Below are 25,350 nucleotides of genomic sequence, written 5' to 3'. Positions count from 1 at the left end.
GGGTCTTCTTCAGTTTATCTTTATCGCTGTACTTCCCACCAATTTCCCCCAGTGGACTTATAGAACAGACATCAAGAACACATCCCTACTCATCAAAAGTGTCAATAGTCTTCCCACCCTCATGCCTTGGTTTATTCAGTTCCCTCAACTATGATGTGCTTTGTCCAGCCTCCAGCAAAACACATCTTCCTGTTTAAGAACTACAATCCTAGGCCTTTCGTAACAATTATAATCACAATTGTGTGTACTCTCTCTCTGTCTTGTGGGTCTTTTAATTATTATCATATGTAATATCTACTCCAATATGATTTGTGCTGTATGCCCCTAAGAATGTAGTATTTGCTTAATAAGTATTTACTGAACTGAATGAAATGGAATATTTGACTTTAAAACTTTGCTCAAGTATAAACCTACTACTAAACTCCAAGATTTAGAAGGCTTGGGTTGTATTTAATTTCACCCTCTTCTTTCCTAAAGGTTTATTTTAAAATAGTATTGACTGGTTTGTTCTTTTGATAATAAATATGACTTTGAGTAAATTACTTTGAAGTGTCAAAGAATGAACTTAAAGCCAAGATTTGGCAACTGTTAGCGGTGTGACCTTGGACAAGTCACTTTTCTGATTTTACCGTTTCTCACATAACTATGGTGTTCTTCAAAAAAATAAAGGGCCATACAAATAATATTATTAGTGAGCAACCTCGTAAGTCCAAAATCCTGACACAATTGCACATCCCAGCCCAAGGACCTTTCCAGTTCATGGATGGAGTTGTGCTTAAGAAAATACACTTTTGCTCACAAGTTTGTTTCTTCTTTGCCCACACTTAGTTTTTCTGGCACATGGAATGATATATTATCAGGAGCTCCAAAAAAAACACCATTAACTCTAATGATCAGTGACTTAATGAGTATGTTTGTCTACAGATATCAGTCAAAATGAATTGGGGACACATCCTGACATGCTAGCTGTGTCATCAATTACTGCAGTTCATTAGAAGGATAAGTATTTCAACCAGTTTCTTACTTCTACAGATTGTAGAGAGCTCTGGATCATGGGTCTCAAACAGGAAGTTACATTGTTAATATTACTATAATGAGTGGGTCTTATCTCCTCTGCTGCATTTTAAGGCCCTTGGAATTAAGGTTGTAGCTTATATTTCTTATGTTATGCCATCCCAACACAGTGGTAGGAACAGAAATATTATACATTTAAAATTCACTATATTATGCAAATTACTTTCAAAATGTTGAAGAAAAAAAATCAGTTCCTTTACATTCTAAGTTACAGGCTCAGGAAGTAAAGAAACCAACATTGCTGGCATTAGCTACACCTGGGAGAAAGAGACTCAAGTGTAAAATGCTTATTCATGTTGAAAGTAAATAATGGGTAGAAAGAATCCTTCCAAAACATCCAGTCACTTGCTTAGCCTCAATTCAATTGTAAAGGAAAATAAAATGGGGTAGGATGAGCCAGGCTGATAGGGCAAGATAAAGAGATTCATCGCCCTTCACCCCATGTTATCTTGGTTCCAAAGTAGAGAAGAAAAAGACAAAAAAAAATCAACAAGAACAAAAATAACCACAAAACAGAAGACACAAAGAAGGCAGAGAGACACCAAGAATAAGGCAGTTTTCCTTCTATCATGCTGGGGCTTGCGGCGCGCAGCTCCCACTGAGCATTTGTTGAAGTGTTACACTAAGTATCTGACTTAATACTTCCAAATCAGGACTATGGTTAGAAGTGTGGGTTTTTAAGCTGACGAAAGGACAGCAGGGGCATCTCCTCCTGTGCCTTTCAAACTCAGCCTGATGTCCTCTCTTTCCCTAAGTCGAGCATTGACTGCAAAAACTACATACTTAGAGTCCCAGAGTATGGTCATTGGGCAAAACTTTGACAATAACTCTGAAAGAAAGAAGAACAACATTCAAACAAGACTGAGAATGTAATGGAGGTGTGATTGACAACTTGCGGACTACTATCTGGAAGCACAATTTTATATCTTTATTTTAAGAAAAAATGCTTTAATGTTGCCCTACTAGGAAGTAGGTGTATAAGTTGTAAAATTTAATTTTATCATCATATTTTGAGTCACAGTGGCTCACAGCTCTACACTTAGGAGGCTCTATTCTCCAAAGAGGAGCAGGAAGTCTTTGCACTAACAATGTTACAAGGATGTTATTTAGTGGTGACTCAAACTACCTCCAGTCTTAAAGTCAACATAATGAAGGAATATTAAGATATAAGGCAAAAAGATCATGTATCTAGTACAGTTACTTGGTGGCCTGTTAACATGCAAACTGTCTAAGCAATAGTTTCCCTTTGTGGGAGTTGTGAGCTATGAAATCATGCCAGAGAGGCAAAACAGTAAAGGGCTTCTGATTTGAAAATCACCTGCCCTTTCTCCCCTGACCTCAGTGCTACACTGAACAAAGAATAGGAAAAGGGATATTAAACAGGCAAATAAGCCACACACTGTTAAATTTAAGAGCTGGCTCTATATCTCTACCTGAAATTCAATAAAATTCAAAATACATGGATAATACAGTAACTGATACAACAAACATTATTCAAAAGTTCTTTGAAAGCATGAAGTCCTTGAACTCCTCTTCAGGAGAAAAAAAAAAAAAAAAACTATGATGTACGAAAAAACACAACTTAACCTAGGTTTCTAGACTTATATACTGTTGTGATCATGCACTCTGTTTATACTGGCCTACGTACCACCTCTCAAACTTTCCCAACTATTCTGGTCAATACATACCAATTGTTCAGGAATGCTCTCCATAGAATCTCATCTGTCAAAGCTCATCCCATTCTTTGGTGACCTAACTCAAATGCTGCCTCTTCAGATGAATCCTCTACAATCTACCCACACTGAAGTGGGTAGATTCAGTCTTACAGAGCCCTATTATACAGTGCTTAGCACATGTTATTTAATCCTATCATATTTGTGTTTGTCTTCTCTTCTTTCTTGTGGGCAATATGCATGCCCTTTTAATACATCTGACTCTAAATGTCATATTTTTAGTATACATCTTTTTTATTTTGTTTTTGATACAGGGTCTTGCTTTGCCACCCTGGCTGAAGTGCAATGGTGCAATCATAGCTCACTGCAGCTTCAAACTCTTGGGCTCAAGTGAATTCTCCTTGGCCTCAACTTCTCAGGTAGCTAGAACTACAGGCATGAGCCACCCTGCCCAGCTAACTAGTAAACATTTTAAATCTATGTATACATTATCTAACATATCTCACTCGTCCTGCACTTCTTACTGTCTACGCAAGTTATTCATAATCTCTCTGAACTTCAGCTGTCTCATAAGATGAGAAAATTAATTGCACCTATCTCACAGAGTCAGAAAGACCTAATGAGATAATGCATGTAAAACACAGGGCCATAAATGTTAGATTTTTACGACTGTTACTATTACTACCATATTACTATTTTATAGAGCTATTTAAATATTTTATAAAATTGACATGAAATTATATTTAAAATAATGGGAAATGTACTGCTGCACTGATCATAAAGAGGAATATTTTGCTTTTAGGTTTATTTTGCTTTATGTCATAAACTAAAAATAAATAGGCACCTCTAATTTCAGTTTGACATCTTCTTTTGTCTTAGAAATGTAGTCTAAACTAGAGATGGCTGACTCCACTCCACTGCAGTACTGCCCGTAAATAACCAATCTGAAAGGGAAAAAGAGAAGAAATCTCTAAGACAAAAACCAAGAATGAACTGGAGGGGGAAACAAGCAGAATCTTCATCTCTTTAAAACCATAGTTAGGGATAACCAAAATAGCAGTAGAAATTATTTTTAATACATATCACATACACAGCCATAGAATAAGGGTCACTCATTTTTATAGTAATGACTGATTTGTAGTTCCAACTTTGAATGAGATTAATTCTATGTACATTTTTATGGCGGGTAGAATTTACAAACTGGCTTGATGACTGTTAATGTTATCTGAGTAGACATAAATGCATTCCAAAAACAAAATCAAAAATTTCTGTTAAAGCTTACAAGAGATAAACTTTATCTCTAAACACTCAGAAAGTTTTATTCTCTATTACAATTTTATGCCAATCACTACATACAACTCCTTCATTATTAAACCTCTTACTCCTTGCTACTTTTTAATTAAGGAACATAAATCATCTGAAGAGAGGAAAATGAGAGACCTGAACTGTTCTGGACAGAAGATAACTCATATCACATGGAATCTGACCCACTTCAGGGAAGGTATCTCTGTAGTAATACAAATATTTTGCAAAGAGGTCAGTTGGTTTATTGTTTCTCTTAACTCTCCACTGGAAAAAAGACACTACTAATAAGATGTGAATATTTATCGAAGACTTGATGCAAAGTAATTCATTAGCCACTTCTTAGTACTAGGAAATAGGTTGCTTGATTTGAAAAGAGAGATAATTATATTTTAAGCAAAATTTCTTGATACTCCAACTCATATAGGTTGTCAGGAGATTTTTTTTTAACTTAAAAAGGGAAACTGACTCTGTGAATCTAATACTCCTAAATAGAGTGTCATAAAATACTAGAATTGGAAGAAAAGTGGAAGAAGCATTAGGCACCAGCTAATCTACCTCCAATGTTTACAGATGGGGACACAGAGGCTCAGAGAGTTAAAATGACTTACTGAAGATTACATCGCTCAGTAATGATAAAGCCTCTAAAAGAAACTTAGCCTTTTGATTTGCGATGCAAAAAAATAAGCACCATACTGGGTCCTTTCCCCCACCTCCTTTCTTCTTCTTCTTTTTTTCTTTTTTAATTACATATACAGAACTCAAACTACTACTCTGAAAGTAATTGTCCCATGTCCTAATTACTGCTCAGGTAGTAGTGTAATAAACAGCAGTAATCGCTATTTGTTAGCTATTTTAATACTAATCCTCACTATAATTACAAGCTAAGACCCACAAAACTTAAACTTCAAAAGTTACCTTTCCTTGTAGTTAATAAAAACTTGGTACAAGTTCTGGTCATTTTTATTTACAATGGAATCATGAATCTCTTGCATTAGGTTCCGATGAAGTTTTACAAGTTCCTAAGAAAAGAAAACAATGTGAAAGGAAAGTAGGAATCACAACCAAAAAATACACCCCAAACCCAGAATCCTTTTTGTTGCTAGACTTGCCACGCAGGATATGCTGAATGCTCTCAATATATAAAACTGCTTCCACCAATAAAGAGAGAGGGAAAAGGAGAGTGGGAATAGAAAGGGGGAGGAAGGGGAGGAAGCAGCGGGAGAGGACACGGTAGAAGAGGAGGAGGGAGAGCAGGGGAAGGAAGGGAGAAAAAAGAAGGAAGATAAGAGGAAGGCAGAGGAGAGGGAGGAGAAGAGAGGGAGACAGGCCATGCAGATGGGAAACAGCAATTTCAGATCTCAGTTGAAATGCCAGTGTCCTGTGAAAAAAGAAATTATCTCACTAGTTATTAAAGGATAATTTATTCCTTGTGTAAAAATATGTATAGCTTATTTTTGTTTTATAATCACTGTAAATTTTTTAAATAAAACTGTCCAAGTGCCTAATGTTTTATTGACAGGATAAAATAATGACTCATGTCCTTGTGACACAGACATGTAGATTTGTACTTTGGTCAATTAATGGTGTCCTGGTGCTAAGCTAACAATAATCAGACTACATTACTTGAACCCAGGCAAGTAATGGCATAAATAAGGAGCAAATAAATTGTATTCAACAGTTTACCAGAGCAACTCAAAATGTCAGAATTTCACATTTATCCCAATAAGCAACTAATTTTCAGTCAGGCAGTAAATACGTGTCATAGCCAGGATATGAGGCAACTTGAACTAGGTGCCAATTCTCCCATTATCTCATCCTATGTACCCTGGAGCACACATTGACTCCACAGCATGCTCTTTCCTTAGTGGTGTAGCAAGTAAACATGAAGATGTGGGCTCTAAGTTATAAAGACCATACTTAAGTGGTTCGAGATCCTTATCTTCCCCAAATGTGCAGTTTACTTAGTGCTAAACCTTCAGCGGATATTGTGCATGTTATAAAGCAACAAGAATGTCTTCATTCGGCCAAAATCAGGGACAAGGATGACATGCCATTGCTTACCAACTGCTACTGAGCAACACAGAACACAATAGAATCAAAACACAAAGAACTGTTCAGGTAATACAAGCAGGTCTGTGCATAAAAGCTTATATACATTTATCAGCGTATGTGTACACGTGTGCATGGGGGTGGGGATGCATAAACCAAAGCAAGTCCTAGAGGTCTGGGAACTTGAATCTTGCCTAGCATTACCTCACTTGGCATGGCATTTAGCTTGCTTCTAGATTTCTGGGCAAATATCCTCTTAAGATTGTAAGATTCTGGTAAGGTGCCCTGAAACTTGAAATGCTTACATAAATGTAAACGAAAAATATCTCCTCAAATTTTACAAGTAAAATAGTCTGGTAAATCATAAGGAAGTAGTGTATTTCAGAAATGGGAGTTACATACGATACAACTGGAAGTAGAAAGCACCAAATAGTAGAAGTCGAAGATGTGGAGGAATGGAGGAAAGTAGGGGAAACTGATATGGTGAGGACATCATCTACAAGACAAGGTCTGAGGGGCTGGAAGAACAATAGAGCTCCACAGGGAAGTGTTGGGATGGACGTGGATCTCCAGATTATTTGAGACTACCTCTTCATGACAAACAATTAAGAATAACACGTGAAAGTTATTTTTCCATTTGTGTTCTTCATACATGTTGACTGACTTTTGGTTGAAGATATGATACATCAGTTATTTCAAGAAAATAAGGATATAAAAACTGGAAAAGCAAAAAAAAAATAAATAAGGCCAATATTCTTAAAGAATACAAAAGAGTGTTAAAATAGGGATCTGGAACCCCCTAAGGAAATGAGGATTTTATTGAAGTACACCACAATTTTAGCTAGCATATTTTTACTCACAGGAATGTTGATGAATACTGAATCAAATTCTGCTGCTGTCAGAAATCTTTTTAGTGGTGCCATGAAATACTACCAGGAAAGAAGAAGAAAATAGTAATTAAATACAACTTGTCCTAATCTGTATAATAGTTTTTCATCAACAAACAACAAGTATGTTTTGAAAGTCAATTGTTGATCAGCATTATAAACACCAAAATTGTAGAAACTATTTTCTCTAACTTAAAGACTTTACACTTGAATAGATATATAAAGACATAAATACGAGCTAATATTAATACATTTAAAGTATAAAATAAAATGGTTTAGACAATAAATGCTTCCAAAAGGAAGGAAGAAAAGAACATTATTGTCTGAGTTGGCAAAAAATGGCAACATTTTGGAGATGTATATGAAGACTTAAACAGTAATATCTCCCAAATGTTTTGTGGAGCTTCTAGATCCCTGAGATCAATAATCTATGTATGCAATTTATGAATTATTCCTTGAGAATTTTAGTTTCTGGCCTATCATATCTCTTTCATTCTCGGCATTCTCAGTATCTGTGCAGAGGATCCTTCCAGTACTGGTCTCTCAGTTCCTTGACCACAAATAATCTTGTGCTCCATTCTAGCTCAACTCCTAAATCTTATGGCCATACTCACAGACCTTGTCATTATCAACAACTTCATATGCTCCATAGCACTAATTTCAAGGAATTGGGTCAGCCAGTCCACTAACCGTCCCACCTCCATCATGTGCTCATTTCCTTCCTAACCCAGTTTATACTCCATGAATCACTTCCCTGTAAATCCTCTTACCTTCTCTTCTTCCATTGTGCTTTTCTAGAAAAACAAACACCCTGATCAAGTCTAACTTGCCACATATTTTGTGACTGTATCTAAGAAGTTAAGCATGGACATTACCGATCGTCTAATTTTAAATATGACCACAAAACTCAATTGGGCCTGTAACGCTACATAGTGCTACTACAGTTCCCTAGTCAATCTACTCTTCTACTCTTCTCAACAATGCTTGCATACTTTCACTTCTTTCCCTAACCTCTAAACGTAAGAGTCTGGAGAGGTGGCCTCAAACCTCTTCCCTAACATGCATTCACTAGGGTGATCTCACTTAGTCCCAGGGCCTTAATGCCATTGTGTGATGATAATGGCCCAATCTATTTGTCAATTCAGTCTTTCCCCTTAATGCCTGATTCATATACCTAACACCTTTCTCAACAAATCCCATTCAAAGTCTAATAGGTATCACAAATTTCACTTGTTCCAACAGACTCCTGATTCCCAAGCCTGTCCTTCCCCACCTCTGTAATCTTCACCATTCATGCAGTTGCTCATGCCAAAACCTACAGTCATCCTTGACTCCTCTCTTTTTTTTCACATCCTTTACTTAATTCATCATCCAATCCGGTTGGCTCTATGTTTAAAATTTACTCAGAATGGTGACCACCTATACCACCATTTTTGTCATCTTGATTAACATAATTTTCTTCTAATTCTTCTCTTAATTACCACTCTTGCCTCACAAGAGCCAGAATGAGAGGTTAAAGACTTAAATCACATCATGTCACTTCTGCTCACAACACTTCCCTATGTCCCTGCATGGCCTAGAGGCCCACCAGCTCTCCCACCTCATGCTCAGTCCCCTTCCCTCATTCTGCTCCAGTCACACTGGACTGCTGCTGCCCTTGAAGCACGTGCTGAACACTTTCCAATCAGAGGGGATCTCTCAGGAATTATCTTCATTGGCATATGTACACAGCTTACACCCTCAGTTCACTTAGCTGCCCACTTAATCTTGTCACAGAGGGCTTCTGCTACCACTCTTTATAAAATGCCACCAGCCCTCCCCCCCATCCCTCTCTATCTTATGCCCCTGCCTTATTTTTCTTCAGAAAACTTATGACCATCTGGCATATTTACTTGCTTACATTCTAAATCCTCCCATGGGAAAAAGTGTCATGAGAATCAGAATATTGTTGTATTTATTACTATATCCTTAGTCTCTGAAACAGTGCCACTCAGGTACTAAGACATCCATAAATAGTTGTAAAATGAATAAATCTGCTTTGAGATCTTTAAGTACAAAGTTCTCCTAAAAATTATAATACACACACACACATTCAGAAGAAACAGTGAGTCTAATATTAACTATATTAGGCAGTATTTGGGCATCAAAAATAATACCTGATGACTTACTTTTTCTATTGACTCCAAAGTTTCTGTATATTTTTCTTCTGTCTGCTTAATTTCTGTTAGACAACAACTTCGTATATCATTTTCTGGACATTTCTGCAGTTAGAATTATCAAAATAAAATGATTTAATAAAATCATATATTAACCTATCGGAAAATAGAGATCAAAAGCATTGCTGACTTTCTTAAACTTTCCTTTCTAATAAAACACATAATTGAAAGACATCTAACTGCATTTGTGAGGTATCTTTGCTGTTTTTATAAAAATCTTGAACAATGTAATGACAAAGATTTAGATGATTAAAAAATAAGCTTCTGAATGTAGACACTCTAAGTTAAAACATCTTATTAAAATGTTCATAAAGTTGGAAACACCATAAATGGTGTATGATTGTTTCCTTAATGTACAGCACACTTAACAAATGCTATAGAAATAACTGCAAAAACAACAAAAAGGTATTTGGTAAAGTAAGTAAAGACCTTCAAATATTTTTTCCAACATTAACATCTTACTGCTTGACTTTTTAACTAAGTATTTAAGATTGGAAGTCGTAGAGCACAACACTAAAATCAAAGATTCTGGAATCTGATGGAGTTGGGTTCAACACCAGTTTTCTTGTTAGCTTTTCTTTTTTTTTTTTCTTTTTTGAGTCAGAGTCTCGCTCTGTCGCCCAGGCTGGACTGCAGTGGCGTGATCTCGGCTCACTGCAACCTCTGCCTCCTGGGTTCACGCCATTCTCCTGCCTCAGCCTCCCGAGTAGCTGGGACTACAGGCGCCCACCATCACGGCCGGCTAATTTTTTGTGTTTTTTAGTAGAGACGAGGTTTCACCGTGTTAGCCAGGATGGTCTTGATCTCCTGACCTCATGATCTGCCTGCCTCGGCCCCTCAGAGTGCTGGGATTACAAACGTGAGCCACCGCACCCGGCCTGTTGTTAGCTTTTCTAACTGTGAACGAATCACTAAATTTCTCTGACTCAGTTTTCTTATCTGTGAAACAGAGAGAATTACAGTACCAACCCCAAGGAATGGTAAATAAGATAAACAGTGTAAAGCACTTAGCACTTTTCCAAGTGTACAAGAAGAGTCCTGTCCATCTAAATTATTATCACTGTTCACCCCATCAGCTGAGTGAGGACTGCCCTTGTGGGAGACAGTGAAGAATGCACTGGCACTCAATGCAGTTAACAATTACAGGAGGCACAGATGATATTCGGTCACCTAAAAATGTTCTGAAAATGCTGCCACAGATGGGCTGTCAGCCTATGCAGTGGTTAAACCACACTTTCATTATATTTCTCAAACACAGGCAGGTAACTTCTTTCCATTCCACAGAAGCTACTGGACAACTCACCAGCCTTTTATTAACAGTAAGAACAGAGAGAGAGCTAAGCACATTCATCAAAGCACTGTGGAAACAAAAATTAGCAGCTGGTAAAGAAAAGTCTTTAATATATAAGAAAAAGTTATTAAGAACCTAAGCAACTGACTTTTTCTGTTGTTGTTTCAAATTGTAAATGAGAAAATAATCCAAAGTAATCCTTTCTGAATGTTCTGGATATATTAATGGCAGATAAGGTTTTGAGGGCTCATATTGGCTATGACAATACCTGAAACTAAATTTATAAATGAGTAGGAAAGCCAGGAGACTTACCATGAAACAAAAGAAAAATGGTACCACATATTAACACTTAACAAATGTGAAGAAATATTCTTTAATATATATTTTATCTTATATCAAATTTAAAGGGAAAAATTTACCTGTGTTGTAAGAAACTTACCTTTATAAGAGTATAATTTGATGATTCCCTAAAATTCTATTCCATTATTTAACTGGGCAGCACTTCATTTCTCTCTCAGACTTTGTCTCCTTACCAGCGAAATGAAAAGATTAGACCAAAGATTCCCTATGGTTGTTTTGAACTCTGAAAGGCCATGCATATGTCTCCAAATGCAGTAACAAGTCATAATTATATAGTTATAAGCAAGCAAAGGTTAAAAAAATCCCAGCAGATGTTACATAAATTATTATGTTAATTAGTCTTCCCTAATAAAATATTCAGAGTAACTTTAAAAACAAGTAAAAGTCCTACGGGCTGATGTGCTTCCTCTGCCTTCATTAAGTCCTCATAGACTTCTCCACCTTCATCTTCCCCATAAACACAGTCATAGAGATCTTCTTCATCTTCCACAAGGGTTTCACTACAACAAAGGATATGATATAAGGTCATTTTCTATTATGCAGTAAATGCAATAGCTACAAATAGCCTACTGGATTTTAGCAAAAAATCCAGAAAGGAAATAAAATGGAATTAGTGGGAAGAGTTCAAAAGGTTTACATTACAACTCTGTCCCTCTTAATAAGTACAATGACAACTACAGAATCCAACAACGAGGGCAGTGGCAGCTATCATTTACTGGGTAGTTACTATGTATAAGCACAAAAATAATTATTCTACATACATTATCTTACATAATTCATGCAACATTAATGATCAGGTATGCATTATTATTTAATCCATTAAAGAGATGAGGAAGTTGAAAGACCAAAAGGCTATTTGACTTTAAAAATAACCCAGGTAGTCACTGGCAGATCCAATATTTAAAACCAAGTCTATCTTAACTCTGAGTGTTTTACCTACTCTATCATAATGCCTCCCACTTTTCATATTTCAAGACCTCAGTTTCATCAACTGTATTAATGGGCATAAGATGGAGAAGATAGGAGAGTTAAATTGTATCTAATATGTCATAAGTGGTCTTACAAAAGCATCAGTTACTGCAGTGTTATAATCAGCATCTAATCCAGTGGTTTTCCACCCATGCTCTTTCAAGCCTGTTCAGAGGAAACCCACCAGTCCCCCATCAACCAGACCCTTCCTTTATCTGTTTTATATTCAGGGCCGTAACTAACATAAAGACAGATGAGGAGAGGAACAGACAGACATAGGAGACTGGGACAACCAGACTTGGTGAACACTGAGAATAAGGGAGAGAGGAGGAAGGAAGAGGAAGGAGCTTTCTACTTTGGGACACTAGGGAGATGGTGATCCATATTGGCAGTAACATAATTTCCATACTGAGGGGTTTAGGCGGCAATCTGGCCAGAGAACATTAGGGCAGGTAAATTGGTTTGCACATTCTCTGTACCACATCAAAGGACAAGAAGGTCTGGTGAGTTCATGAAGGAGCTGAGATATAAAATGATGAAAAAACAGGTTCTGCATTGGAGGGGATCCTGTTCGGAAGAAAAATAGACTGAAATTCATTTCCCTGGCACTCCTAATCCCAGCACTCCTGCTTGTCATCCCTAATATCACCACCCCTGCAAAAATGTCAACCTTGCTGAAGTCCTACATTTGACTATTTCCCATGACAGTAAAGGAATGAATCATATAAATTAGCACAGACTTTTCTCTATTTTTGTTGTTGTTGTTGTTGTTGTTTGGGGGACAGAGTCTCACTCTGTTGCCCAGGCTGGAGTATGATGGTGCAGTCTTGGCTCACCGCAGCCTCCGCCTCCTGGGTTCCAGCGATTCTTCTGCCTCAGCCTCCTGGGTAGCTGGAATTACAGGCACGCGCCACCATGCCCAGCTAATTTTTGTATTTTTAGTAGAGACAGTGTTTCACCATGTTGGCCAGGCTGGTCTCAAACTCCTGACCTCAGGTGATCTGCCCATCTCAGCCTCCCAAAATGTTAGGATTACAGGCGTGAGCCGCTGCGCCTGACCGACTTTTCTCTATTTTTAAGACCTGTAAGAATGACGTGCATGTGTGAGTGCATGCGTGCATGCAAGTGCACAAACGCAAACACACACACGAGACTGGTCTAGAACTGTTTGGCTTTTGTTACTCAATCCTTTACTAAAGCTGCTTTTCTTGCTAACAGCTTAGTCAACAATTTCTGATTTCTGAGCCAGGAAAGAAAAAAGCTGTGATATTTTTCAAATGGTCAATAAATCAACAACAATCGACATGTAGGGCCACCTACATACGGGCATGTCTGGCACCCTCATACTAAAAGGACACTGTACAGTGTAGCCATTACCTGCCCTCTCCACTCCATCCTGTGGCTTTCTCCCCAACTTAGCAAACAATGATTGCCTCCACAGTGGGGACCAGGCCAGTATTTATTCCAAGGGCTTCCCTTTGGATGAATGCAGCCCCAAAAGTTAGAGTTAAGTATATTTACCCATAGAAATTGTAATAAAGCTGAGAATAAAAATCAAGCTGTCACAGCAAACTCAAAACCAAGCATGTCTAGGGATAATACATTTGCTTTTTTTTTTTTTTACGATAACCCTACTTCACCTTTTATCCCAGAACTTTGGGAGGCCAAGGTGGGTAGACTGCTTGAGCCCAGGAGTTGGAGACCAGCCTGGGCATATTAAATAAATATTATAAATATTTTTTTAGTCCTGCAAATACATTTGGACCTTTGGCCACCAGGTAGAAATTTAAAGCAGACTGCCTCTCACAGAGCAAGGGCTGGCATCACAGAGCAGCCAATTCAGGAAACCAAGGTTTTCTCAAAATTTAGCCAGGAATGCATCCTCACTGGATTTATCCTGACATCAACTCTGCCTAAATAACATCAGTGAAAAGAACAAAATGGGGAAGCTATAAAAATTTATAGGTGTAAGTCGCCACTGGTATAGGTTAAAAAAGAATATCGGCTGGGCACAGTGGTTCACGCCTGTAGTCCCAGCACGTTGGGACACCAAGGCAGGTGGATCATGAGGTCAGGAGTTCGAGACCATCCTGGCTACCACGGTGAAACCCTGTCTCAACTAAAAATAAAAAATTAACCGGGCACGGTGGCAGGCACCTGTAATCCCAGCTACTTGGGAGGCTGAGGCAGGAGAATCACTTGTACCCAGGAGGCGGAGGTTGCAGTGAGCTGAGATCGTGCCACCACACTCTAGCCTGGGTGCCAGAGCAAGACTCAGTCACGACCAAAAAAAAAAAAAGAAGAATAGCGTCACAGCAGTAGAAATTAAACATTCTCCTTAAACAATCTGAGTACATTACCAATAATCTTAGTCACTTTATGAAGATTACAACCAATTCAGTAAAACAACTGGCACTATCTTGCTTACTGTTGGTGAGTTCTTAGAGATTTTAAGAGCTAAGAAACTATTCTTAATAGATATTTAAAATATAAGACTGAAAGGTCATTCTCAAGGCCACCTACCCTGGAAAGAGCTGCTGGCCATCCATCGTGTGGCTGCAGTGGGTGCGCTCACCCCCTCTACTCTTCTACTAAAAGCTCTGAGAGGGATCTGGAAGTTGGGGCTATGACTAACAACCTCTGCGCTAGAATAAGAGGTGTCTGAGTTCAAATCCAAAGACTACAATTTACTAGCAATATTACCCTCAGCAAGTAACTAGGCTTTTCAAAATTCAGTTTTCTCACTTTTAAACTGTGAAGATATAATAACAACCTAGTAATATTGTGGTATTACATAAGATAGTGCATATAACCTGGTTAGCACACAAATGGAAACTCAGTAAGCTCTTAATATTATTGCCAGGTGTAGTCCCTGGCAAACAGTAGATGCTAGATGCAGTTTTGACTTATTAATTTAGAAAACAAATACTTATTGAGTACCTACTATATGCCAGACACTGTGAAGTTCTAGGAATACAGCCATGAACAAGGCAAAGTCCCACACCTCACAAAAGTGTACCTTCTAATGAGGAGACAAACAATAAATGAAGCAAACCAAGACTGTCTCAGGCATTGGCAAATGCTGTAAAAACACAGCAATGTGAGGGGGTGGTGGCAATTTTAGACAGGATAGTCAGAGAAGGCCTCTCTGTAGAGAAATCTAAGCAAAGACTTGAACTCTGAGGGATCAGTCAAACAGGCAGAAAGAATAGCAGGTGTAAAGGTCACAAGGCTAAAACAAGCCCATTGTGTTGGGTGTATGAGGAAGGATAGATGAATGAATGGATGAAGTTCCATAGCATTTGAATCTGTCTTGGGGCATAATCTATTTCTTATTATGATTCTTTGCAAACATGCCTGATCCATGTCATCAGTTCCTTGAGGAGTAAGGATCACGCATATATTTATTTGTAATCTGTACAAGTCACTCAATCAGCAGAAGATAATAGGCTGCAAGGACCTTTTGCCTCTCTTTATTAAATAATAGAGCCCAAAAAGATTCTCTGTTCAGAACAAACACCGCCTACTAAAACATCCCGAATAGCTCCAACCCACATTTATCTCTCCCTTCCTTGAACTTATAAGGCATGCACTATGTGTCCCACAACTCCAGCAGTAGATTCTATTTCTTTTAAATTGTTCCCTAATTGTCTAACTCCAATTTTATCTACTACTTCTGTTATGCCTTTGAGAAACTTTGAAATTTTACTTCATTAGATTAAGTTTCTTTATTCTTCATGGGGACACAAAATAGGAACTAAAAACCAGTTGAAGTACATTTTCTTGTAAAGCTTTCCATCGCCAGTTTAAGGTTAATCAGTAATTAAGCCACTTTTCCTCCTTCAGATAGCTTACTTTAACATCCACAGTTAAAACCCATAATGGACGCATAAATTGGTAGTGGCTAAATTTTGCTCGAAATTTTCAACATACTCTATTAAATCAGGAAGGCCTTTGTAGATGTCTTCATCATTAATGCTTTCTTCTGTTGGGAAGGGCCTAGGAAGAGGGGGAAAAAAAAAACGAAAAAACAAACCCATGAGTGAACAAGCAACAATCAGGCTGGGCATTTATCGCTCACTAAATATGTAAGTTGTCTGCTGCCAAAACGGTCAGATCAGTCACCATGTCTAACAATGTCTAGGGCTTTCCCTAAAGTGCCTGCTCAGTGGCTTTGTCTGGGGTTCCCCTAGGGAGGCTGTAACACCTGCCACCTGAAATCATCTGAAGCAATTACAGCTGGTCACCACAGTCACACGTGCAGGGGGTCATAATAACGTGCTTATCTGATCTCCCACCTGCCACATACCTGCAGGGTCACCTCACCCACTGCAGCACCCCAAGTCAGACAATAAACAGCTGTGCATGTACCCTTGCCTTCAGCACCCTCTCTTTTCAGCTGTGGGATCTGATAACAAATAGTTTGGTAGCAATCATCCTTCCAAGGCTCCGTTCACTAGTGTAGATGAAAACTAGTGGAAGACAAAAACATTGTGCCCTTTACATATACGGTCATTGACCCTGACATTTCTGCTCAGACTTTAGGGTATTTAAGCTGTATGTTTTATTTGCATTTATTAGACAAATGAGTCAACCAGACCTTGGGGAGAATAGAGTGTTTTCTTTGTTCCCTATTCCAGAAAATCACACTTTAATGTATCTCCTATTCCCACTCTGTGGTTCCTCGTTTGCATCATTGGTACTATGTCCTTTCTTCATAACTGCCTTAAATTTATGTCTAACAAAATCACAGTAAGCATACTGTGCCAAAAATTCTACTCTTTTCAGGCAGCCAGCATATCACATGTTTCATAAAAACAAGAGGATCCATCAAAATAATAAATAAGCTTTAAATAATTACTAGTTATATTAAAAAGCAGTTTCACATTGACTTATGGATTAATTTAATACTGAAGACATTTGAGGAGACTAGGTTTTTCAAATAAATCAGTGTGTGAGAAATGTAGTCTCATAATCATTTTTTATAAATTAAGGCACATTTTATTATGCAAGTTCATTGTAGAAAATATAGATGAGAAAAATTAAAAAGGAGAAAAATCTTCTGACTTAACGTTTTTTCAGAATCAATACATAAAAATTTGATCATGCTTTAAAAAAATCTGTTTACATATAAGAACATAAAATATATATTGACATGAAAGGTATGCATGTATTGAAGAGCAAATTAGGAGTTAAACATTTATCCAGCTGACAGACCACATACATAGAAAGCTGCCAAATTCATGGCCCATTTCTGAGAAAGGTCCTGTACCAGCAGGGCATCTTTCCTGAGCTCACTGTGCTTTGCAGCCAGTGCAGAGAACCCCGCTAAGTCCTGCTTGGATCCTCTCTCCCTTAGAATGTGAGTGTGAGCTGGACACAGAAAAATGGCTGTGATGGCTGGAGACAGAAATATGGAGCACTGAATAAAGAAGGCAAAAAACAAATCCGTTCCATTGCCATGAAACCAGGCTGAGTAGAGACTATTTTTCTTTATTTCCTAATGTTACTTATACATCTTTACTGACTGATCTAACTTAAGTATGTAGTATCTGAAACAGAAAAGGCTTAACACAACATACACATCTATATTTTTATGCTTATCAACTGCATAATACTCTATTGCGAGGAGATGCCATACTATATTTAACTAATTTACTTCCAGGTTTTTAATTTACTACTGAACCTTCAATACACATTCTTGTACACATGTTTTATACTTGTCTGATTATTTCTTAAACTCCTAAAAGCTATGAGTTATTATTATGTTCTACTCTATAGGAAATAAACATATTACAACATCTTATAAATATTTATTTATAAAGTATACACAAATAAGCATTTGTGTATACTTTAATGAATCATATAGTACAGAAATGTTTGAGGAAAGTTTAAAAAAAAAAAAAAAGAATCACACCAGTGACAGTCACCTGTGAATTGAGAACAATGTTTAGCCAATGTGTTATTCAACTCTATCAATAAGTTCTACCTTGCTCAATTAATTTCTACTGTGTACAGGATACTTACATACCAGGCACTCTTCATCAATGAGACATAGTACCTGTGTGCAAGGTGCTTCACAAATAGTAACCATTTAATAAAGAATCATTACACTGAACTCAATGGGACACATGAACAACGAAAACAGAGCTTACCTGATTCCTGTGGCCAACGCTATAGGTGTTCGAGAAAGTCGTGATAATGTTTCTATAACCTGAGAAAAGAGGAAAATACTAATTAGATATGTAGTTCAGATATTATAAGATTTCTTTTTCCAAAACTTTTTCAATCTAATATTAACCATAGCAGCAGAAACATAAATTTGCAGATGTCAAAGATGTGCAGAATGAGAAGGGCTGTGATTGGGAAGTATAAACACCTGGATTATAATTTTATAATTATAATTATTACTTAAAGTAATAAAGAAATTACTTTATTACTTTAAGTATATTACTAACCCATTTGAGTTGCAGATTCTATATCAGTATAACACAAAGTTAGCCTGGGTGGCCCCAAGCAACTTATATCTCTACTTTTATAGAATCTGAAAGATTCTGGAAAGCTGTATTCTCCAGTATAGTACCCACTAGCCACATGAGGCTATTTAAATTAATTTAAATTTTAAAAACAAAAATCCCAGTTCTGCAGTTGCACTAGCCACATTTTAAGTGTCCAGTAGCCACACACATGTGGCCACTGTAATGAACTACACAGTTATCAAAAAATTTCCATCATCACAGAAAGTTCTGTTGGACAGTCCTGCTATATAGCAAAGCAGGTGAGACTGTGGGCGGGCTCTTGGGCCAGACCACCTGAGTCTCAATCCTCAGCTTACCATTTATTGGCCAAGTACTTTTGGGCAAAATACTTAACTTCTCTGAGCTTTAGTTTCATCTTCTAGATAATGCCTATAATAATAGTTAGATTATTAACAATTATTACATTATCGTGAGGATTAAATAAGCTAGCACGTAAACTATTTAAATAGTAGCTATTCTGTATAATCACCAACTTTAAGGAAATTGCCTTAATTCTGAGTGTTTTCAGAAAAAGTTTTCTAAATTAACCTTAATTATGTTCAAAGATTCCTTATAAAGATCTTCAGTACTTAAATCTAAATGTTAAATGTCCTCTGCTAGCAACTTTACCCTTCCTTCAATCTTTTGTCCTAAGATTGTCTCTTTCGAAGACTTAGTGAGAAAGCCATTTATCTAAAATGTATTTTTCTCATAAAGTCTATTCTTGTTTGTTTGTTTCTTTTTTGAGACAGTCTCACTCTGTTGTGCAGGCTGGAGTACAGTGGTGCAATCTTGGCTCACTACAACCTCTGCCTCCCCGGTTCAAGTGATTGTCATGCCTCAGCCTCTCAAGTAGCTGGGATTACAGGCACACACCACCACGCCTGGCTAATGTTTGTATTTTTAGTAGAGATGCAGTTTCACTATGTTGGCCAGGCTGGTCTCGGACTCCTGGCCTCAAGTGATCCACCTGCCTTGGCCTCCCAAAGTGCTGGGATTACAGGTGTGAGCCACCGTGCCCAGCCATAAAGTCTATTTTTATGATAATAGATATAATGCATCCTAACTCTCAAAATTTTAACAAACACAACTTAAAGAGGTTCTACATAACACTTATTCAGAATGATAGTAAAAAGTGAGAAAAGGCAAAAATCTGTTTCTAAATTAAGGTAATCTAATTCCTTACTTCAGAGACAGGAACATAAAAATGAAGTCTCCAGTACTCTGTAGAAGGTTCATGAGAGTACTAGCCACACATACACTTATATCTCACCCACTTCAGGAACTGGTACCATATATATATATGGTTGTAGTTAGAAACTCCTGGCTTTGGAGTAAGAATACCTGGAGCCCTGACTCACAAGTTTTCCGCTGTGCTCACCTTTACTAGCCTCTGTAAAATGCAGATAATAGCTAACTGCTTCATGGAGTTACTAAAAGAATTAAATGAGATCATGCCCATCATATGCTTAACTCAGTAAATGTGAATTTTTATTATCAGGTAAAATAAAGTTATTATACAAAGATAACATTTAACTGAATTACATATAGATGATGACAATGTATTGCATTCTTGAAAACTGCAAAAAGGTTACATTTTAAGTGTTCTCACCACAATAAAATAAAAAAGATGTCATGTAATACATATGTTAATTAGCTCCAGTTAACCATTCCACAATGTATACATATTTCAAACCAACATGTTGCACAAGATCAATACATATAATTTTTATTTGTTAATTTAAAAAAAATTAAGAAAATTTGTTACATAAACAAGAGAGAAGGGAGCAAAACTCTTTAGGATAGTTCCAAAGGGTTAGAAAGAAGCAAAGGACATGGTGACTAGATGAGCTAATTTACTGACCCCAAAATTGTATAGTCTAACCCTAGCCCCCTGCTGTGAGACTAGAAAAAGAAAAGAAAATACAATTGAAACCCTTCATGCAATTTCTTCCTGGTTAACTATGTTGAATATCTAATGTCAAAACATATACAACCAATCAGATAAAACATGATATTGATTAATTCCCCATAATAAAGATAAAACATTGTCAGTGAGTTTGTAAATTCAGAAGATCAAGAATGAATAAATACTAATAAATTTATCAAAAATAACTAATTCAAAATAAAAATAGTCACTTGCTAAAATACCAAAATTATTCACTATTAGGCAAAAAGTCTAACTTTGGAGAGGTTCTGGAATAATCAGTACAATATCCAGACCCTTGAATTAACTACATTGCTTTACCTTAGCATGCATCTTATCCTAATATATCACTGTTAGAAAGCTATGGGGTGAAATCTGCCTCTGATTCTACTTTACACTGTGGTCCCAGCATATATCACTACTTAATAACAAGAAAAATAGCAATAGCAGTACTACGGTTATGTCTTTTATTATTGCTATTCTATTACGTATTTTATATAGCAATGCATTTTGCTCCTTGGGGATATTTTCTATAACTATGATGTATCTACAAAATCAGAATGCATTTTCTACTCCTTTTCCCCCACCAACAACCAGAACAAAGACAACCCCTCCCCTACACACCGCCTCTTTCAGAAAACTATAGCTTGATTTTTTTCATGAGTGTCCACCAGAGGGAGCCAGATGATAGTCTATTAGTTTAGTCCTGACTTGAATGTGTTTTATAAGGACAAACATTTCTGAAAATCAACAAGCTGAGACCAACTCCTATTTTCTGCTTAACAGGGGTTATTTATTACTATTCATTAATAGAAAAATAACAAATATACAAATTTAGCAGATGAGGAGGAATGGAAAGACAGCATGCAGTGTATCCTAAAGTGAGTGAGAATTGGCACTTAGTTTTGTGTCTATCCTATTGTACATTGAGTCCATCCGTTAACTCTAAGTTTAGCCAAAGCAAATAAAGACTGTTTAGTCAATGTGGTGTTTTTAGAACAATGTGTATTCTATAAAGGCGAAGTGTATCCAGATTTGGAATAGACAAGTATACAAACTAATGCTAGATTCTTAAATCCTCTTTCTGGGGATTCTGACCTGCCATTGGAAACACCCATTCAAGAATTCTTACAAAAGAAAACATCTCCAAGGACACTAAGAAGACTATTTTCCTGCAATATATTAATTTCTAACTTGTTACCACAAAATAATAGGAAATTCTGAGACACATTAACTCCCAGAAACAGACATAGCTAGTAACAATACCAGCAGGTCAATAGGCCAACAATCAACTAGAGTAAATCCATGTCATGAATTTTCTTTCTTTCCCTTTGTCTATCCCTTGGTGAGTAGGAAGAGTGGCATCTGTAAAGAAATGAAAATCATCCTGGATAACATAAATAAGAGCTATTTTGTGAGGCAGGTGGGAAAGGTAGACAAAGGGTTCTGCAAATCTGCTTTAGAAGGGTGGCTTATATTCCAGAAGCTAGGAAGGACCATTGAGAAAGTGTGGGAAGGACAATCACAGGGTCAAAACTGCCTTTTTAAAGCAAAGTGAAGGGCAGACTGGGGTAGAGGACATAGGGAACAGACAAGCGGCCAGGAGACCAACTGAGGGGGCTGTCTCAACCACCCAAGTGAGAGGTGAGGCACTGGAACCAAGATGGCTGCAGTAAACAGGAAAGTAGTGGAAATGGGAGGAGTGTTCAGGAATAGTCGCTGATGCTCTGTGAGGGCTAAGGGAAGAAGAAGAACCCAGGATGACCTGGGCAAGCTGTTAAGGCTCTGGAGGTGGACAGCCCCAAGGCCGCCTACCAGGAAAGCCTCCAGGATGCTTCCAAGCAAGAAGCCCTTGCTCTCTCTGTGTTTTCTACATGGTGGACATGTACCATCCTGAACCTAGTGAGGCCACCCACTCCTCCAGGGAGCCTTCTCTGGTCCACGGTCTGTGTCCCCTTTGTGTCCCCACAGGATCCCGGACATAACTCCGCCATACCATCTATCACCTCATTTAAAATGAAAATTTATTGGCTTTTAAAAATATTTCAGGCCAGGCCTGGTGGCTCACGCCTGTAATCCCAGCACTTTGGGAGGCTGAGGCAGGCATATCACGAGGTCAGGAGATCGAGACCATCCTGGCCAACACGGTGAAACCCCCATCTCTACTAAAAATACAAAAAAAAAAAAAAAAAAAATTAGCCGGGCATGGTAGCGGGCACCTGTAGTCCCAGCTACTTGGGAGGCTGAGGCAGGAGAATGGTGTGAACCTGGGAGGCGGAGCTTGCAGTGAGCTGAGATTGTGCCACTGCACTCCAGCCTGGGCGACACAGCAAGACCCTGTCTCAACATATATGTTTACTTTGTCAGGCTGAAATAATACAGTAATACATAAAAGACGCCCCTCATACCTCTCCTCTCTCTTCTGCCTAAACGGGACCATAGCTAAAAATCTGGTATGACTCTGGCAGAATTTTTCTTTTTTCCTTTGCTTTATTAAGTAATGTATTCCTATTATACAGATTTTTCTACAGCATGCTTTTGTCATTAACAATAAAGCAGAGTCATGTCATATGTATACATCTACTTTATTCATTTTAGTGCTGTGTAACATTTCAATGTATATAAACAGCAATGATTTAGCCATTCTCTTGTCAATGAGCTTTTTCAACATTTTTCTGCAAAATCTGCAATTATTTTTCTCGCCAAAGATCTTTTCAATTATGTGCAGGTATTGCTATAGGAAAGATTTTTAAATGGGATGACTAGGACAAAAGGCATGATATTCAATATATTTGCATAAATATTGCTTCAATATGAAAAATATCTGCATAAATTTAGACACCCCTGAAGTGTATATAAAAACATAAGCCGTGCCAGTGATCTGTTCATTGGTCTTTCAATCTGACAATGGAAAATTTCTTAAGGGCAGGAAAATCAAAGTGATTCTTCACTGTTGTATTTCCATCACCTAGTTCACAGACAGGCTCATAGCAACCACTTAACACAAAAATATTTCTGGCTCAAACAGATAAAAGAGTAATATCTTGCTAAATTGTTTTAAAGATTAGGGATAATAGGTGTCCACATATGTAAAGGGCTCAACCTGGCACAAGTGGAGAATGAATAATTGAAGAATCCATTGTGAAAATTAAACATTAAATATGAGACTGTATTGTCTATTTACTCAAACCTAGAGCCAACAAACATACTGACATGTTCCCCTATGAAACATTTTCAACCAATGATGATTTTTATTTTGTTTAAGCTCTTTATTTTTATCATCCCTTAGTTAATTTAAAAACCTCAAAATAAAACAGCTTTTGAAAACAGAATGGTGATACTGTACACTGATAAAACTACCCATTTTAAACTATTCTCTTCATGAGACATTCTGGCAAATGTCCACTCTTTGCTTCTCTAGCACATTAGTGCTGTTGATGTTATTTGTAATTAAAACAAGTCATCTAAGCAGGAGCACTATGTTACGGCTACCTTTAAGGTCCTGAGTTAAGAAAGCCACAGCCATAGTAACCAGAGGAAGCCATGAGACCAACATGCAGGTCTGCCAAAAAGTTGCTAATTAATTATGGATTTATCTTTTTGAGTTCTCTATTCTGAAGTTTCACCTCTTAACCCGTACCAGACCCAAAAGGAAAGGCTGGGTTCAATAACAACAACCTGGGTTCAAAAGGAATTCCGAGGGAAAGGGTACTTACAGGGAGGTGGGCTCTGCAAGGGCAATCAGGCAGCTGCATGCTAGAGTCCCAAATGCAAGATGAGCTTAGGGGTTCAAGAAGGGGTCCACAGCATCACACCCCTACAACATTAGGTTGCTATCTAGCAGCAGAGGCTCAAGGCACAGATGTTGCATCCTGGTTTCTGAAGGATCAGAGCAAGTGCCCCATGGGGTTGTGGAGAAAAACTTGGGCCCCAGAAGAGGGAACTGGGAGTGTGGGCATGAGAGTGCTGGGTGGAGAAATTCAGGCAGAAGCATAGTCTGTAGACCAGGTCAACTGCAATCTAGAGGCACCCCAGAGACCTGATACTACCCGGGCATCCCAGACACCAGGTTATCTGACAATTAGGCCTAATTCTAAACCAGACCAGATGGTAAATTTCAGACTAACAACATGTTTCACCTTAACTCTCCTAGGAAATCAACAGAACTCATTATCGTAATTTTCTTTGAAACTCTAATTTCACACAGTAAATTACCCCCATTAGGATACACTACAGCTTAGTGTCACTTCCAGCAACACATCTTAGAGATTTCCTGAAGCACCTGCTTGTTGCTCTGATCTGTAGGATGCTGTTGAAAAATGTCCTTAGCACCTCCTCTATGGGCAAAGCAAAGCAGTACAGCCAGATAAGATCAACAAAACATTTCTATGTCAGAAAGACTGTAAACTGTGGGAAATACATTTCCATTGTTCAAGAGAGTAGAGTATCTATACAGATTAAATGGATCCAAATTATAGTTTGTGCTGTCCTTGGTTACAATCATAAATTTAAGAATTATTCTATACTTACTATTTTTTGAATCTTCAAAAGTGAAACTACAGGGAACAAGAACTTCCTTTAAAAAAAGCCATATACTGGGCTGATTAGAAGTGCAGGCTCAGAAGTCAGATTTTCTGGGTTCAAAGACCAGCTCCATCTCTTACTAGCAAGGTAAGGACAGGAGTCAAGATCATCAATGCTCTGTGCCTTAGTTCCCTTACCTATGAAATTACAATTAAAACACCACTTATCAAACAAGTTTACTTTCAGTGTTAAAGAGGTGACAGACAGATATATGCACATAGAAGAATGTCCTATACTTCTGCTGCTATTTCTAACGTCATCATCACCTTTGTTGTCATTGTCATCATCCTCATCATCATCGGTAAAGTCAGATTTGGTCTTTGTAAAGTACTTCAGAAAACAAAATGTGAGCATGACCTCATATAGAACTGAAAGAGTTCTAAGAAAGGATAGTACACAGGATGGGCTCAGAGAAGCCACACCTCTCTACTCCAAATAAACACAAAAATCTGTGTAACTAGGGTGTGTTTGTTCACAGCAATTTCCAGACAAGTCCT

The 25,350-nt window shown here is 37.7% G+C and overlaps 1 protein-coding gene across 2 annotated transcripts in view; it reads right to left on the bottom strand.

Moving 5' to 3' along the window:
* VAV3 (vav guanine nucleotide exchange factor 3) overlaps positions 1-25,350 on the bottom strand; it is a 399,285-nt gene that overhangs the window by 192,431 nt on the left and 181,504 nt on the right. For both annotated transcript variants that reach the window (XM_054494867.1, XM_054494871.2), the window contains 7 exons: positions 17,980-18,038; positions 15,758-15,823; positions 11,247-11,355; positions 9,157-9,249; positions 6,962-7,030; positions 4,968-5,071; positions 3,592-3,691 (listed from right to left, as the gene is read on the bottom strand). In XM_054494867.1, coding sequence (XP_054350842.1) covers positions 3,592-3,691; positions 4,968-5,071; positions 6,962-7,030; positions 9,157-9,249; positions 11,247-11,355; positions 15,758-15,823; positions 17,980-18,038 — 600 coding nt within the window. The remainder of the gene's footprint in view (positions 1-3,591; positions 3,692-4,967; positions 5,072-6,961; positions 7,031-9,156; positions 9,250-11,246; positions 11,356-15,757; positions 15,824-17,979; positions 18,039-25,350) is intronic.

This window comes from Pongo pygmaeus, chromosome 1 (genome assembly GCF_028885625.2).
Source record: "Pongo pygmaeus isolate AG05252 chromosome 1, NHGRI_mPonPyg2-v2.0_pri, whole genome shotgun sequence".
Lineage (NCBI taxonomy): Eukaryota > Metazoa > Chordata > Mammalia > Primates > Hominidae > Pongo > Pongo pygmaeus.
Note: the sequence above shows the minus strand (reverse complement) of the source record. Positions and strands in the feature narration are given on the sequence as shown.